At 41.9% G+C, this 17378-nt stretch overlaps 1 protein-coding gene across 1 annotated transcript in view; it reads left to right on the top strand.

Annotated features, from left to right (window-relative positions):
* Positions 1-142: 142 nt before the first annotated feature.
* Positions 143-17378, top strand: part of MNAT1 (MNAT1 component of CDK activating kinase) — a 125528-nt gene continuing 108292 nt past the window's right edge. Inside the window, exon 1 of the mRNA XM_051622292.1 lies at positions 143-252. Within this exon, the coding sequence (XP_051478252.1) occupies positions 164-252 (89 nt within the window). The 5' untranslated portion in view covers positions 143-163. The remainder of the gene's footprint in view (positions 253-17378) is intronic.

Genomic DNA, 17378 nt, shown 5'->3' with positions numbered 1-17378 from the left:
CCGGCTGGCTCTGCCCGGCGGGGGTCAGGGCCGGGCGGGGTGCGGGGCGGAACGCGCGGGGCGGCGGGCGGTGTCGGCGGGCCCTTTTGGTGGCGGCACTGGGCGGCGGAAGGCGGAAGGCGCGAAGGGAGGGAGGGAGGGAGGGAAGGAGGGGGAGGCGGCCATGGATGACCAGGGCTGCCCGCGGTGCAAGACCACCAAGTACCGCAACCCCTCCTTGAAGCTGATGGTCAACGTCTGCGGGCACACGCTGTGAGTGAGGCCGGCGCCTTCAGAGGGGCGGGGGGGGAGAGACGGACGCGGTGAGGGGAGCAGCGGCCCCGGCCCGGGACTCTGCGCCTCTGCGGGGGGAGCGGGCGCTGGGGCCCGAGGGGAACGTTGGCGACCCCGGCCGCCCTGCCCTGCCCTGCCGAGCCCTGCCCTGCCCTGTGAGGCGCTGCCAGGGCCGTGAGGGCCTTTGCCGGTGGCTGCGGGCCCGCTGTGCCCCCCGGCCGCCTCTCCCGGCGGCGGTTCCGTCCCAGGCCGGGGGCTGGAGCCCTGCTTTCGGCTGCTTCTCAGCAGCGGAAGGCTCGGGAAGGGCACCGGACTCGGCGTGTTCGGTGTGGTTGGTGCTCAGCACCGGCTCCTGCGCCGGGGGGGTGTGAGGCTTCAGGTGTGAGACCGGGAGCATAGAGGGAAATACGTTTATCATTAGCTCGAACGCTTCTTATTTGTATTCAGTGCTGTGCTTGGATAATTATGAGGGGGAAGGGGAGAAAGGCGTTTTTTTTGTCGTTTTAATTCTCCTGAACGAGTAATGCTTTGTCTGACAGTTTGATTCTGCTTTAAATGCTGGAAAATCCTCTTGTGAACCTGTGCTGGTGCTGTTACTTACTTATTCGGTGTTCTTTTGCATCAAGAGTTACGACTTTGTGTTTTTTCCCCAGAGATGAAGCCTTAGATAATTCCCCCCACTGGCTCTAGCTGATTTAAGTGATACGTGGTCTGAACTCATTCACTTCCAGATCTGGAGATCTTCCTTAGTGTGGAAGTTTTAAAAGCTATAGTCTGAATTATTTCTAGATACACATGATAGAAGCCTCATACTGCAGTAGCAGCCCTTTCTGGGTGGTTTGTGTTTGTTTAATTTGGTGCATGTGTGTCTTTTCACATTTCCTGTGATGTCTGTATGGAGCTGTGTGTATTTTAAACTACATATGAATTACATTCAAAAGACACACAGCCTGAAAACTTTGTGTAATTTAAGATTAAGTGTTGTAAGTTAACAGAGTAAAGGAACTGACTTGCAACAAAGTATTTATGCTACTTTCTTAGGAAAAAAAGTGTTAGCTTTCTGCTTCCCCGGTGCAGTTCTCTATAGCCTTGCAACCGCTTCTGTTGCCACAAGGGAAGACGTGTGGGAGAGCAGCAGATGAACTCCTAGCAGCGGTGGTGTAGGAGAGACAGGCAGCAGGAGTGGCCCTGTGGTGGCAGTGATGCTGGCTGGGTACAAATGCAGCATTAGCTGGAGTTCAAAAGGTAACAGCCACGTTTAGGCAAGGCAGTGCAGCTTTAAAGTGATGTTTCTATCTTCTGTTCCAGTGAAGATCAAAGGAGTAGTGGTCTCGAGCATCTTCTGCTTTCAAGCTCCTCCAGAGCCACTTCCAGCAGAGGACAGCACGTTTCAGTTTGCTCTCCTGATTTGGTTCTCAGTGTTTGTTCTTCTGTAGCTGAGCTTAGTTTGAGAAAATGAGTCATGTTTTGTGCTTTACTGGGTCCAGCTGCTGACACCGTATTTGGGGTTGATGTCCCTGTATTGCTTTCCTTTTTTTTTCCCCCAAGGAGTTCTTTACAAGGGCTGCCTGTGCTTCCTCTGCCTCTTATTTGCCCTTCTGCATTTGACATGTGTTTTGTCCAAGACCAGATCAGTGGTCTGGATCTGTGTGGCCCTGGGTTGAGCCAGCTGGGTATCTCTGCAGGGCACTTGCTGGGAGAGGGTTGTGCAAACCCACCCAGACTGCCCCTACCTGGACCCAGCAAGGTCTTTTAGTCCCTCTTTTACCTTCCAAGCAAAGGGTGTCTCTGCAGCTGGGCACCACTGCTTTAAGGCACACATCTGTGAGGGTAAAGTTGAAGTCACTGCATTAATAGCATCTCTGAATTTCTTTGGTTTTGTTCTAATTAAAGACTCTCCATCCTGATGTAGTTCAAGTGGGTAACTTTTCCTCTAATATCCTTCCAAGACCCGCTGTAAGGTTGTGCTTTTATTATTATTTCCATATGATGCTACAAAGCCTTCATGCTGGGAGTTGTTTCTTAGTAATTGTTAATTCTCGTAAGAACTGATCTAGTAGCTGGGAGCTCAGATGAGGCACCTGTAGTTGAAGGATGAGGAAGAAAGGGGAGGTAATTGACATCTGTTCTTTCATAAATTCACCATGTTTCAGGCTCAAGGATGGAAGGTCTAACTAGTTCTCAAAGCAAATGAGCTAACATAACTTATTGATGGAGACTTACCCTTAAGCAATCTATTTTGATACTTTGCTGTTCGTACCATTGCAAATACTCCTTCTAATTTCTGATCTGAATTTGTTTGCTGTAATTTCAGCATTTAAGAATCCTAATGTGCATTTTATACACCTTGTGAACTCTGTTATACCTTTTCTGCAGAAATGTGTCACGTGTTTTGGGGGCTTTCGTTTTGTTTTCCACACTTAGGAAATCCCATTCTTTCAGTCTTGTCTCTTCAGTGATTTTTTTTCTTATTTTTTTATTTAATACACATCTATGGGATATTTTTACTGCTGTTCTTGAGGCTTTTTCCTCTTGGTTTGCATTTTTTTTTTTTTTGAACACTGGAACTGGACACAATGCACCATCTGAGTACTCAGTACAACAGCTGGAGTCAAAATTATTTCATGTTCATTTCATATGACACCTGCATTTCATACATCTCAGTAGGACAATGAATCTTTATGGTTTTTTTATTTTTTTGTGGTGATAATGTGTGATTTATGTTCAGCATAAACCCCAGATTCTTCAGTGCTTTACCACTCAGCACAGCTCTGGGCAGAACAGTATGCAACCTTGCCTTCCATGTTGTGTTATGCAGGTGTTTGCTATCACACAATGGTTTGGGTTGGAAGGGACCTTCAAGATCATCCAGTTCCAACCCCCCTGCATGGGCAGGGACACCTCCCACTAGACCAGGTTGCTCCAAGCCCCATCCAACCTGCCCGTCAACACTGCCAGGGATGGGGCATCCATAACTTCCCTGGGCAACCTGTTCCAGTGTTATTCTTACCTTCTTGCTCTGTCAAACTGCATATTACTTCAGGTGCCTTTTGCACTTGCTTCAAGTGACTTTGGATTCTGAGTTTATCCATCCAAGTGCTTGCAACTGTCCCAGATTATCCTCTGTTAACTTAAAAAAAATGATCTCTCTGTACTGATATCTTCCAATGTGTAATTTGTGGACAAGATGTTGTCTGGGAGATCTTTGAAGTTGTTGCTTGTACCATAAGAAATCAAACTGAGACAGCAGAATACAGAGTTGCCTGCAGTAAGTTCTTGCTGAACAGCATTTCCCCAGGGTACTTTCTTTACCAGTGGAGAATGCTAAAAGATTAGAGCCATGTGATTGGGTTTGCTGCCTATTTTCTACCTAACTGAGATAATGATAACTTAAATCTGTGTATGTGTCTCTAGTCATCTCTCAGTACTTCAGTATGCATCATATTTGATTAGATTATGTGACTGCTAATTTAGGAGCATCAAAAGTTCACTTAAATGAAAACTGTATTGCCTCTAGTTGCTGCTTCACTGCCTGCATTCTTAATGTGTCTTTGAAGCAACTTATATTCATTTGATATAATATGTTTTTTAATAAATCATGTGTTAGATCTTATCTGCTTTGTTGTCTGAGATGTGCAGGATATGGGTTATTTGTCTGATTATTTCAGCATCTTCCAGAATCTGAGGGTAACCCTGACTGGTCTCTGTTTCCCTGTGTATTTGGTTTCCTGCTCTTTGTAGACAGGTGAATTTGTCCTTCTTCAGGCTGTGGAACCTAATGCAGAGAGCAGAGATGATCTTTGATAATAGCCTTTGTCAGTTTCCAAAGGGTAGATATTATGTCTGCCAGACTTAAAAACCTTGAAGTACTCTTTTAGTGCTGCAGCCCCTGAATATAGTCCATAGCTTTATGTACTACAAGACTGTAGGTTTATGGAAGCTTATTAAGTTGTCTGCAGAGGCACATTGCCTGTATCGTGCTTTCTGTTTGAAGTTTGACAATAAAGATGAATGGGAAATTCAGAGTCTTGACTTGGTTGGCTTGGGAGGTTTGGAGCAATTGCTTTAACATGTTTCCCAGTTCTAGCTTGTGTTCTTGCTCCTTTTGCTGCCCTACGAGTTACATTAGCTGGCTAATCTGTCGTAGTGATTGAAGGTCGAGGCAGAAAATGCCCCAAGTCCTTTGGCATCATCTGTTGGAGATTTTCCTTCCCATTGAATGGTGGTTTAACACACTGCTACTTTAGCTGGTCTTTCTTTCACTGCAGGCATTCTGAAGGAACATTTGCATGTTACCTTCAGTGTTGCCTCCCAGTAGCTTCTTTCCTAATACTTTCACCTTTTTGTTTTGTTAACTGTGCTGTTCACTTCATTAAGTGACCTTCAGTGATTCATTTTGCACTTCTGCAAAATCTCTTGAATTTCAAATCATTAATGAGCCTGGACTTAGCTGAGATGATTTCTCAGTATGCTTCAGATCTTTCTCCTGGGTAGCTCATGGTTTCACCAATAGTTCATTTTCTTTATTTTGTGGTTGTTTTGCTCCTCTGAAAAATTGTGAGTTGCCTTCTTAGGCCTATTGTCAGCCAAGTTGTTTTCACTTTCATGTTCTTAATCAGTTCCTCCCTTATGGTTAGAATGAAACTAGAAGAGCCTTCCTTTTATTGTGGTGGGTTTTTTTTCTTTTTTTTTTCTTTTTCACCTCCTGTATAAACAAAGTTAATCTCAAATATTTGAGAACTTGTTAGGCAATGTGTATCTTGTTTGTCCTTTTTTGACAGATGCCTTCAGTGAACTTTCCTCTTGCTATGAAGTCCTGGGCTTTGAAAGTTTGGCTGTTCATTCTTCTCCTCTTCCCCACTTCATTAATTTAACTCTCATCTGGGGTAGATAGTAAGTGTTAGGATACCTGTGTTGGCCTCCCATCTCCCTCTTGCTGTGACCTTCAGCCTGCCAGCAAATTAATTCTGGATCTTAGCACCAACATATGCAGGCAGCATTTCTCCTCCTTTGTCCTTGGCATATCTTCCTGTGTCTCTGTGCTTGACCCTGCATTCGAACAACTCCTAGGAGCTTTCCCCCAGCAGCATGTTTGCTGTGTTCAGTTCCTCTGTGGTCTGTGTGGCTCCAGAATGTGTTTGTGTCCGCTCGTGGCAATCAGGGGTCAGTGTGCTGATAAGCCCAGCAGTGCTGCAGTGGAGATAAGGGACAAGCAGATGAGTGTGAGAGGATGAAACTGGACATTGGGTCTTGGCTGTAAACATCCTTCAAGTTGGGTTTCCACTGAGTTTTATTCCAATGGAACCATGCCAAGCCTTAAAATTATGGGAATGGCTTGGGGGGAGGGGGTTATTTATTAGTATTTTATTTTCCTTAGCTATTGCTTCTTGACCAATATCACCAAAAGTGTAATACCATGTGGTTTTGGCATGACACTAATGTTGAATAAGCCTTTTCCACTATAAATCTTCACTGTCACCGGGAGGGAGGATGATAAATTAGCAGTTAAAAGTTGTTCATGGATGGGACTTAGTATGGAAATGCTCAGTTCAAGAATAAGGAATGTCTTTTTTTTTTTTTTCTCTTAAGTATAGTGGAGGTTCAAGGCATCAGATACTTGGCTTTAAAGATGCTTTTGTGCAGGGGAAAGTGTGTCTAATTATGGAGCAATCCTAGGTTGAAGTTCTGCAATGCATTAGTTTCTAAGGTGCACTGGTGGCTTTGCCTTCTTTTAAAAATTCTCTCTCAGGAATTATGTTCAAAAGCCTTTGTGCATGCCTGACCATTTTTTTATTATTCAGATGATTCCTAATGTCTTTTCTGAGTGTACAGATGCTGGGTGCATGCTTGCCAGTGGAGCTGTAATCCACCTGGCTTCATTTGAGATCGTGAATTATTTTTTATTTTGCCTTCTTGGATTTCATGGCCTGTGTTGAATTTTAGGAGGCAGGTTAAGCATATCCCACAGATGTACTTAAAGAGGAAAGGAAATGCATCCACCAAAACCTGCATTAAAATAATGTTGAGGTTGTTACTGCAAACACGACTGGGTAGAGCAATTTACTGTTGGCTGTGAACTTGGACCATATGTCTCCAACAATCAGATACAAAAGTCTTAGGTAAAAAAAGGTAGTTAATTGGGGCTGCTGGTTCAGCTTGGTCATCATGCTGTAGGGAGAAAGAGGGAAACCAGTAGGTAAAGCTCTTTCTTTGGAGTCAGTCCTGCTACTCCAGCTGTCTGTGACCCATCCTGACTTGTAGAGAGAGGAAATCTGGATGTCTACAGATCAACAGAAGCAAAGAAATTCCCTTTCTTCTCCAGTGCCACACCACCTTGTGCTGTTTCTGCAAATTATCTTTCCCATGCTTGACATCTCTGGGAGACAGGGTCCCAGGTACAGCATCCACAAAAAACTAACAGGCTTGATTTCAACTGATGCCAGTGTAGTGGTTTGGGGTTTGCTTGTGTAGGGCTTCAATCTTGGGTGGTAGTTAATGAACTTGCTCTATTACAAGCTTTTCTGGGTGTCTTTTTCCTGTCCACAAGAGACTTAAGGAAAGGTGTCTAGGCTCCTTATTAAAATTGCTTCTTTCCCCTTTCCTTTTCCCAGAGAGAGCTGTGTTTATTTCTCATTTAATTTGTTAATAAGGGTTCAAAATGAAGACAACATAACAACACTTACTATGTCTAGGCCCAGTTTTGTATTGCTCAGGGGAGACATCAATTCACTGAGTTGTGTTGTGGGGATTCTGTAATCTGCTCTGCACCCTGTTATGGCTGTTCCAGGGATTCATTAGGGGGTAAGTGCATCCTCCGAGACCTCTAATTGCAGCGCTCACGGCTGCTAAAATGAAGAAACAGAGGTTTCATTATTTGCTTATTTATTTTAATGTTAGGAGCATTTGGAGTTTTGAGGCTGTCACATTCCCCAGGAGTTGGAAGTAGGAACATCCCCAGTGAATTTGAGGGAGTGGGGTCTCATGCCAGTGCGTGGGGCTGGAGTAGTTGGAAAAAAAGTTTGGAATCTTCTTGTTTAAACTCCTTCCAAGTGAAAGGATCACTTGGCTTCCTGCTGCATTCTTCTCTGCAGTGTGGTTCAAGAAAATGCCTTTCTTTTAAAATGGGGACTGGGGAGAAGCCCTGGAGATTGTGGAAAATAACATAAAATTGTATTTCAGCCAAGTGAGTTTGAATGAGGAAGTCTAACTAGAGGTAGGCAGTGAGGATCTGTCAGACCTGTAATTTTTTAACTTGAACATGTGGGAATTAGGTGCTTAAATTAATATTTGAATTTTATTCAGCAAGTGTGGTGTTTTGTTTTCTTTTTTTCCTAAAGAAAGCTTCTGAAATTCAAGATACACAGGAACAATGATGGTGTGTTCAGGGCTACCGCGTGTAATGTAAAGACTGACTGTGATGTATGTGATTTTTAGGCCACCAGATTTCTATTAACACAGAAACTGAGATGCAGGCTCGTGAGTGCAAATGGAATCAACAGTGCTGGTTGAACCATCAAAATGTGCATGTGGATGCAGGACTTGTGAATAGGCAGCAGGCACAAGGGAAAGAGCCACCAGACTCTGGTAGTTACTGGACCCTTGTAGGAGTTGATTCAGTTTGCTAACCTGGCAGAAAGTGAGAAGCTTTTTGGATAGGTTAATGCAGTGGTGTTTGTAGAGGATTAGCATGTTGACGTGGCTTGTGAAACAGTTAGACAAGCATCAGAGGTAGTACAAGGTAATCTGTGGGAACGTGGGTCCACAAGTAAGGTAGCAGTACTGTTGAGGAAGGTCCTTTCTGTAGCAACATTCATTTGGCTTGTGCCATATTGTGAAGCTGTATGCTTAAAAAGCTGGCTTATCTGGGAGAGCAAGTGCTTTGTTCTGTCTCTCAGGCTTCCTTTCTTGTTTCTCTTGCCAAATCACATCTCAAATTAGATTCCTTGCTTGCATTAGAAGCTTGGATAGTCTTGGTGGACTAAAGCAGGCTGGGGCTACATATAGCTAAAAATCTCAATTGGAACAGGAGCTTTGGTCCTAAAAATGCCTACTCTGCTTTGGGGAGGTAAGTGATGAAAACTAGCTAATGTCTTTCATTGCCGTCAATTTACATCTCTGAGAGAATTTGCTTAGTTTTTTCCTGGATGAGCTGGGAGGATACATCAGGGAGGTTTTTACTTTTGTTTGTCAGGTGTACCAGGGGAAGTTAGGTTAACTGGTGCTTGTTTGAAAGAGTTGCACAATCATAGCCTGTCTGCATCCTCAAATTACTTTTTTTTTTTTTTTTTAATGGAATGTTTTCCCTCAGAAAGAAAGCCTTTTCCTGACGACTTAGGGAATAAAAAACTAGGTCATCTTTCTTCTTTGTCTTTTCAGAGTTATTCCTGGTTTTATTAATTGGGATTAGATGCTCTCTGGACTCTGCTCCATCCCATTAGTCTTCCAAAGTCTCTCCAAGTTAGTCATGGGAGGTGACTAAATCATTGCTGAAATACCCAAGAGGTTATTTCCTCCTGCCATTCAGTTTTGACAGGGAATACTTGCTTTTAAATGTGCCTCTGAATCACGGTTGTAATACTTCTGATGCAGTGGTGTTAATGCTTCAGTCATATTCTTTTATTATAAAAAGGACATAGCTCAACAAAGAGACTTTTCCAAATATCAGGTGGGAGGTTTGCTTAGTAATCCTTCTTGTCTGCTTAGCAGTGCTTGCAGAGCTCTGTGCTTCATTCCTCCCGAGTTGTGGTTCTGCTCTGAGTTGTAACCCTGGCAAAAGGAAAGCTATCGTTTATAATATGGATCTCCAGTCAGTCAGTTGAAAAGTAAATTCTTTTTCCTTGGTTCTGGAAATTGTCTGGCTCAATCTGCAGCCTGGGAGCTTGAAAACGGCTAAGGGATTTGGGTGCCCAGCTTCAGGATTCTTGACCTTTTTTGGTGGGTAAACACCATATGGTGAATGTTCAGTGTGGTAATGGTGTTCAGCACAGGTGTGGTAAATCTCTATAGTTAAATTAAGTGCTTCTCAAAAAGAAAGCAAATACAATAACTTTCTAAACAATTTGATATTAGGTGGAATTCTTTAATTGCATCTACTGCATTATAATTAAAGCTAGGAGTTCTGCAGGTTTCTGGGGAAGAAGGACATTCAACTTGCTTCTACACAGTTGCATTAGTTCCCTGATGCCAGTAAGTGATATGTATAGTAATATTCATGAAATCAAGCAAACATTTATCTGTGTAATTTAAAAAGCATGTCTTAATAATTATAAATTCTCTGCAGATTTGAAAGTGCCCTTGTGGAGTTCTCAGAAGTTGTATTTGTGTGGGAGCTCTTTGTTTGGGGCTTTGTATCCCCAGGACAACTGAAGGTGAACTTTGAAGAAATGCTAGGTCAACATTTTGGAAATGGAATCGAGTATTCCAGTGTTTAGCTCTAGTTAGGAAATAAAGAAATAAAATCTTCCTTGGTAGTAATAGGGTACTGGACAGGCAGGGTGCTGAGCTTGCCTTGTGGACACTGAAGTTTCATGTTGCTGGTTCCCTCTTTGGTTTAATGACATGCAGGAAACAATGGATGTTTCTTCACAGAAAGGCCACTCTGGCTGTAATAAAAGTCCCAAGTGAGCTGAATTCTATAATGACATATACTTGATTTTTCTTCTTTCACAAAATGTTTTCTAAGAGTTATATTTGACAAGACATGACCTGAGAACATAACTTAGCAAGAACCACTGCTATATATGACAAAATTAAACTTTAATTGTCATAGCTAAGAGTATTTTTGATGCTTTGAAAATTATATTCTAAGTTGTTCTTCCTTTTAATATAACACATGGGGAGAGAGAACGTATTAGGAAATTCTTGCAGCTGTTTTGTTTTTTTTTTTTTTTTTTAAATCTGGAACCCAGGTAGGTTTAGAGAAGTGAGAACAAGATGCTTCTGCCACAAAGGAACAATGATCAAATCACTTTTACTAATCCCACAGTCCTGCCTCAGTGATTGACACTAAGGTTAAAAATACTTGTCTAAGCATTTGCAGAATCCTGGGCTCAGTGTGGTAGTGATGACTTCTTTAACATTGTAGAGGAAGATTCAGTCTTTCTGCAGAGAGTTGGGAAATTGTGGGATGGGGTAGAGTGAGTAACAGGTTTTTAGTTTAGTTTAGTTTTTAAAGAAGCAATGTTGAGGTGAAAGTTCTCAAGCCCTAAGAATGTTCTGCTTCCCAGTTTTCATGCCAAGTGATGTGGCCAGGCTGTCAGTCTTTCTGCCAGGGTGGCAAAGAAGGACTGATGTTCCTCGACAGTGAAAGGCAAGGGAGTGGTTTGGCTTATGGTGACATCTCCAGTCTGCTGAGCCAGAATGGGAAGTGTTAGGTCTAATTGGGCAGGAAAGTTTGGCACTGGGGTTAGATGTATTGTAGGAGCTGCTGTCAGAGCCAGGGTGAAGAAGAAAGACCTCTTGATCCTGACAAGTACAGGCAGACAGACTTTTAACATCTTTGTCACCCTTACTTGCAATGTGTCTTGTGTTTTCTGTAAAAAGAAATTGATAACTTCGTGGGGATTAGGAGCTGAACAATCTGTAGGTGTAATTAACAACTAGATAATCTTTAGTGTGAGTATATGAATAGCCTTGTATAAAGAGAAGAGCAGATTCTTCTGGGTGTAGCTGTCTGTAGGCTCAGAAAGACTGAAAAAAATGGATGGCATCAGGAAGGACTGTCGATGGCAGTTGTGTAGTTTGATAAGCCTGTGACTGATGTGCTGTGAACTGGAGGTGGGAGGCTGCCTTTAAATTCCCAAGATCCCATTGTTTCAAGAAAAAAATGAAAAGTTATCTTCAGTTTTGGGCGATGGTAGTGTTCTGTTAAGGGAGAGAGGGAGGTCAACAGGACTTAGGGCAATGCTGGGATGATGTGATGTTGTTCTGAGTGTCCTTAGCTGGGCAGGGTTGGAGACATATTTGTCTGTTAAGCTTGTTCTAGAGTTACTCTATTGGCTTGAATCTTTTTGTTTCCACTCTTCAAACAAAACCTGGCCTAAAATTTTGCTAAAAAAGTGCTTAATTTCTATTTTGGGGAAAGGTAATATGGGACAGAACAGTAGATATGGCCAGAATTAGCTGTCTCCACGTGGGCAGTATCTCCATGATGTGCGAGTGGAACAGCTCCCCTGAAGAATTGTTCTTTGAGATGAGGTTAGGGAGCTCAAATTGCATGGGGTCTGTGTGGGAACCTTTGCTGCCTGCTGACAGGTTTTGGAAAGGAGCCTTCTCTTTTGCAATGAATGTGTGACTGAGAAGCATTTTGTGGCTCTGGGGAAACTCTGAAATGCCGTCATGGAATCGGATGGGGAGGTGGACTCCAAGTCTTTTTGTGTGGCAGGATATAAAACAGCAAAGGTCAGAAGCAGAACTTGGTTGGAGAAACAGGTATGACCACATGAAGACTTGAGAGAAGGAGTGATGACTGGACTACAGAAGGATTTTGGGCTGTCTGGGAAGACTGGGGAAAAACTGGAGCTAAAGAACCAGAGAGGAAGATCTGAGGTTCTAAGAGAATGAGAGTGTGAGGAGCCGGTGGCTATTGGAAGAGCAGAAGCAAGGATAGTGAGCATCTCTGTGTGTGAAAGGGTGTAGATGCCTAAATGAAGATGAGCTGAGCAAGGAGTCTGTGCCTGGATATAAAACTCTTGGTCAAGGAAGGATGCAGAAGGGAGTTGGCACTCTGCTATCTTGCCTTCCCTCATTGGGCTGGAGCAACACCTGGGGTGTTTGAGTTACTTTATAGAGCCCTGAGGTGAGCTGGCTGAGTTCCTGGAGCCCAGTGTTTCACAGGGGCTCTGGCTGTGCCTGTGGGACTTCCCTGCAGAAGTGCAGGCTGTGTGCAACTATTCCTGTGCTCCCCGGGAGCTATGCTTTGGGCAGAGGAAATCCTATATAGTGCTAATGCTAATCACTCTCAAATCGGGAATGTGAAATTTGGGCACGCTTCAAGCATTAATTATAGTGGCTTAATTTCCTTATCTGGTAATGTGGGGCTAATACTACCTCATGGTTGCTTTTGAGAAGGTCAGTTATTTAATGCTGACTATGCATGCCAAGGAAAGCTAGAGGCAGGGGGGAGGGTGGGGTGGTGGGGATAAAAGTAAACGTGTTGAAGCAGGATTTAAACAGGGCAGAGTAAACAAGGTCTGAGGAGAAACCTGGGTTGTCTGCAGGCATGTGAGCTGAGTGTTGTTGCCTGTCCAGAGGGCTGGAAGAGGTGGCAGTCCAAGCAAGTTGGAAAGGGTAACCCTACATCCTAGCAGGTTTCTGGCAGGCCATGCATATTATCTGTAAGGAAAACATGTAAAGCCTGAGCCGTATATTGTGTGGGCTTGTCAGAGAAATAATGTGACATTGAGGCCTCTACCCCACTGCCTGGTTGACATAAGGTAATGGATATCAAGGGGAGTGGATGGGGTGGAGCTGAGTAACTGCCTGATTGCATAAGCCTGTTTTCCAAAGGAAGCTGGGCTAACGTCATGTGGAGATACAATGAATTTATACCACAGTGCATGACCACAGCAGGGATTAGACCACTTGAATTTTCACTTTGACATTTTTGCTTCTGCCTGCTTTCATATACCTTGATTATGGGTGTTTTACATATGGAGATTTTAACTGTCTGACTTGCAGATAGTAGTACTAGAAATCTGGTTGAATAGGGTGCTTGTGTCTAGTTTTTTTTTCTGTCACAGGTCTTTTTCTTGGTTTCAGTCTCTGCAGTATATAAGGCTGTATTACTGCATGACTTAGATAGTTTTACATTTCTACGAGCACAAGAAGTTAAGTCTTGTTTGCTAGGTAAGATTTCATTTCCAATACTCTTGTTATGTCTATTTAATTGAATATTTTAGAGATGGCTGTGCCATTAAGTGAGTTCAGAATTGGTAGAGTCTGTATTTTATATGAGCTTGATCATTCAAACCTGATTTCTGGCTTCCTACCAATTCCCCTCTTCCTGAACATGAGTTGTATAACTGGCAAATGTATACAAGACAAATACTGATCTGAAAGCAATCATTCATTGAATATGTAGTGGGCAACAATCACTTTCTGTTACATTTAATTACTCCAACATTTCATTTTAAAATCCATAGTTTTTTTTAGGGATAGCAGAAAGATGCAAAGTTGCCTGAAGGAGAATTGCCCCAGCTTACTTTCAACTCTGTGTCCTTCCTTCACAAATATAGAAGCAGCTATATCATTGAAAATTTAATGAAGCTTTCATCAATATAATGCTGTGCCTCCACATTCTCTGAAACGTATTCATATTTAATGAGCTTCTAATTCTAATTTCAGGTAACAGGAACAACTGAATATAACCATAAGTCTGATTTGTTTGTGAACAGCGTGTCCCATGTCATTTACAATTCGTAAAGTAGTCGTTGCTGACCAGTGTGGTAAAAGCATGGGAAGAACTGAACATCTGAGCATCAAGCAGCTGATATTTAAATAATTTTTAGACTGCTTTGGGGAGTTTGTTAAAGATGTTTTGTCTCACACCTTGATTTTATTTTTTTTTGCCTAAAAATCAGCCTTGTGAAACAGAAGGAATGACCTTGAAGCAATGAGGTTGTTGTCCAAGTGTCGTATTTGAGTATTTCTGTTTAGTGGTGTGTTTTTGTTTGGGTTTTTTGTGTGTGTGTGTTTTGCTTTGTTTTCTTTTTTCATTCTTAGCAAGCCTAATGTTAGTTCCTTAGTTGAAAAGCATAATAGTGGGAAAATATTTTGGATGTGTGGGAGAGCTAGAAATATTGAACAAAATACAGAATAGTGTGTAACTAATTACAGAAGATGGAAGTAGTCTAGAAATAACTGAAAATATCCTACTGCACTCTGGACAGTCTCAAACTGAGGATTTCTGTGAAGCATCAAATAATGCTGCACTGCTAGGCTTGGGTAGGAGAAGAAGCAAGGCTTTTTTTCCTCTTTCTTCCTGGGAGTGAATTGTAATTCTGAATATGGTATTGTTTACCAAATTTTATGCAATAACAACACCTTTGAGTACATAATTACATTTTCAATTAGAATAAGAAAACATTTACAACGTTGTTTTGATCATGTGGAAATACTTTATTGTCTATCTGCATTATTTAATTTACGGTCCTTTTATTGTTTCTTGTAACCATAATTGACATCCATTAATATTTAATTTGAGTTTTGGAGGTTAATTGCAGAAAAAAGGCCATATATAATGTGATGCCATTGAATACAGAAACATAAAATTTAATAAGCAGAAACCTTCTCTACAACACATAGTATTGCCTTTGTAATAATACAAAAGGCAATGCAGAGAATGGTATCCATTCCACTCACTTTCTTGGCAGTGTGCAATTTTCTATTTCATCCATTAAGGTTTTATAAAAGAAATCTTAATATAGTACCAAGGGAAAGCTAAACTTCTGTGGCACATGTTAGCATCCTGATTGCTCTTGTCCATTCTTATTTTTCACTAGCAGGGCTAATCGGGATGTTTTCCCACATTTTTTTAAATGCAACTTTTAATCACATTTCAACAGCCTCAGAGTTGGAACACTGTCTGCTGAGCATATAATATGGATACTTTTATGTTTCAGGTATGTGTAGCAGCCCCAGAATGGTATTAAATGTTTAGCAAGGCTTAATGCTTGACCTTCATGGTCTCCTCTTGGAGCAGACCAAGAGAAGTTGTTGGACTGGTACCTCTTGAGAGATGCAGCTCTGGAGCTGGAGTCCTTGGAGCTGCCAATCTGAATTCTCCCATACCTTATTTTTAAGGTTTTCAGAGACTCTTTCCTTACTAGAAAAGAGCTGGTGTGGGCAAGTAAATCTGACACCTGAAGTAGGAAAGTGAATTCATTTGCTGTACCAGCGTGTTCTAGGCATTTCATGCTGAGCAGTGTCAGTAATAGACACTGGGTACTGACTCCTGTATTTACTGAATTTATGATGCCTAATTAAAAAATACAAAATTCTATTTAAAATCTGTGTTTCCTACAGTGCGACGGTGGAATGGATGAAAGAACAGTGTTAGCAAGACTGTCGTTTCAAAAGACTAGCTCAGTTCATCAGGTGCTTGAAGGCCAGCCTAGCCTCACCCGTGCAAGTAGCCCATGGAAAGAGTGAGACTCCTCACATGAGGATTATTTCTAGGACCAAAACCATACTATTTATTTTCACTTCTAAAAAATGTACATCAGTTTTTCCTGACAGTCGTTTTCCTGTCAAATAGTTTACTTAACACAGACAAACAGTTTATTTAAGATAAGTTGATAGCAGTAGATTTGGAGTTTGTCCTAATGCAGGCACTTTTTGTATTTGGCTTGGACTATTTACAGTAAAAGCTGAAGGTGATTGAGATGAGGGAGAGGTACAGTGTGGGGTTTCTTCTTATTATTGTTATTATTATTAATAATAATTACCAGTTCAAAGGTCTTAAAGGGATGTCCTTCATTTTTGCCTGAGGGACGTCAGATCTTTTACTTGCCAGTGTTGAACTCTTTTGACTAGCTTAGCTATCAGAATTATTGAGGCTGGAAAAGACCTCTGAGATCATCAAGTCCAACCTATGACCTAACACCACCACATAAGCTAGACCATGGCACTAAATGCCACAACTTTCAACTAGGAATTGTAAAACATACACCAGCCCAACATCCATTTTAGGCTGAGAAAACTCTTTTTTGTATGTGCAGGTTTGGAGGGACTACTTGAATAAGACTGTTCACTTTCCTAATTTATTCAAGGTTTTTTGTTTTGTTTTGTGGAGTTTTTTTGATTATTTAGAGATTATTTGAGTTTTTTTACCTGGAGTCTCTTAAAGTATATATAAATTGCACATAAAAACTAAATTCCAAGCTCTATTTTGGAGTTTAGCACTGAGAAGTTAGAAGAATGCCAGAAAAAGGATTCCTTGTTCAGTCTTAGCTTGATTTCTGTGTATATATGATATCTTACTATTATTGATACAGAATCCTAGTTTTTGTCTTGTAGTACCTGTTTTGTACCATACTCAGAGAATATTTTCAGCAGGTATTTTCTGGACGTTATCAAGTGTGTGTATGAATAAGAGGGTCATTGATTTCTTTCCTGTAGTGCTCAGTGTCTTTGGATATAAAACACTTTATGCCAGTGTATTTAGCTTGTGACATAAAAGCAAAGCTACCTCTGTCTACTGATGAGAAAAACAGTCATGATTTTACAGGGACTAGCAATAGGACAAGAGGAAATGGGATCAAGTTGTGCCAGGGGAGGTTCGGATCGGATATTGGGAAAAATGTCTTCACAGGAAAAGTGGTGAGGCACTGGAACAGGCTGCCCGGGGAGGTGTTGGAGTGATCATCCCTGGAGGTGTTAAAAAAATGGGTAGATGTGATGCTTCAGGAGGTAGTTTAGTGGTCACGGGGGTTGTAGGGCTGATGGCTTGACTTGGTCTTGAAGGTCTTTTCCAACCTAAATGATTCTATGATCCTGTGATTTCAAAATGTTCTGTAAAGGGAATGTTAGAGCTTCTTTGCTGTCTACATCTTCAAACACAACATGCTTCCACAGCAAACAAAAATAGCTGTTTGAGAGCTTTGTAATGGAAAGTGTTCAACTTTGCCAATCCTATGAAGAGCTGTTGGGCATTCCAGAAGAGGCTTTTTGTGTTTGTTAAGGTAATTATGTTTCAGCTTTGCTCTGTTGTATAGTTTTTGTTTTAGAGGTTTTATTTTGTGTTACAACATTGAGCACATTGATGACGGGTCATTTGTGCAACCTAGTGTTTTGGGCAGGTAATCTACTGGATCATCTCAGTGCTAGTCAGCAATGTTAGAACTGAAGTTTTGGTCCTGAGGGAGAGGAACCTGGGTTAAAAAAAAGAAACAATGGAGTTTCAAAATGAGTGAGGTTATTAGAGGCACGGGGTTTGTTTTACTTTGGTTCCCCCCCCCCCCCCCCCCCCTTGATTAATTTTTCTGTTATGTTTTATTGCCCCATCTCCCACACAGCTATATCTGCACATCTGAGGGGCAGCAAGCTGCAGGTCCAGTGGGGCTACAGGGAGATGAGGATCTGTAGCAGCAACCTGTTTTGCCACC

Source organism: Apus apus, chromosome 5 (genome assembly GCF_020740795.1).
Source record: "Apus apus isolate bApuApu2 chromosome 5, bApuApu2.pri.cur, whole genome shotgun sequence".
Classification (NCBI taxonomy): Eukaryota; Metazoa; Chordata; class Aves; order Apodiformes; family Apodidae; genus Apus; species Apus apus.
The sequence above is the reverse complement of the archived record's forward strand: the minus strand, read 5'-3'. Positions and strand labels throughout refer to the sequence as shown.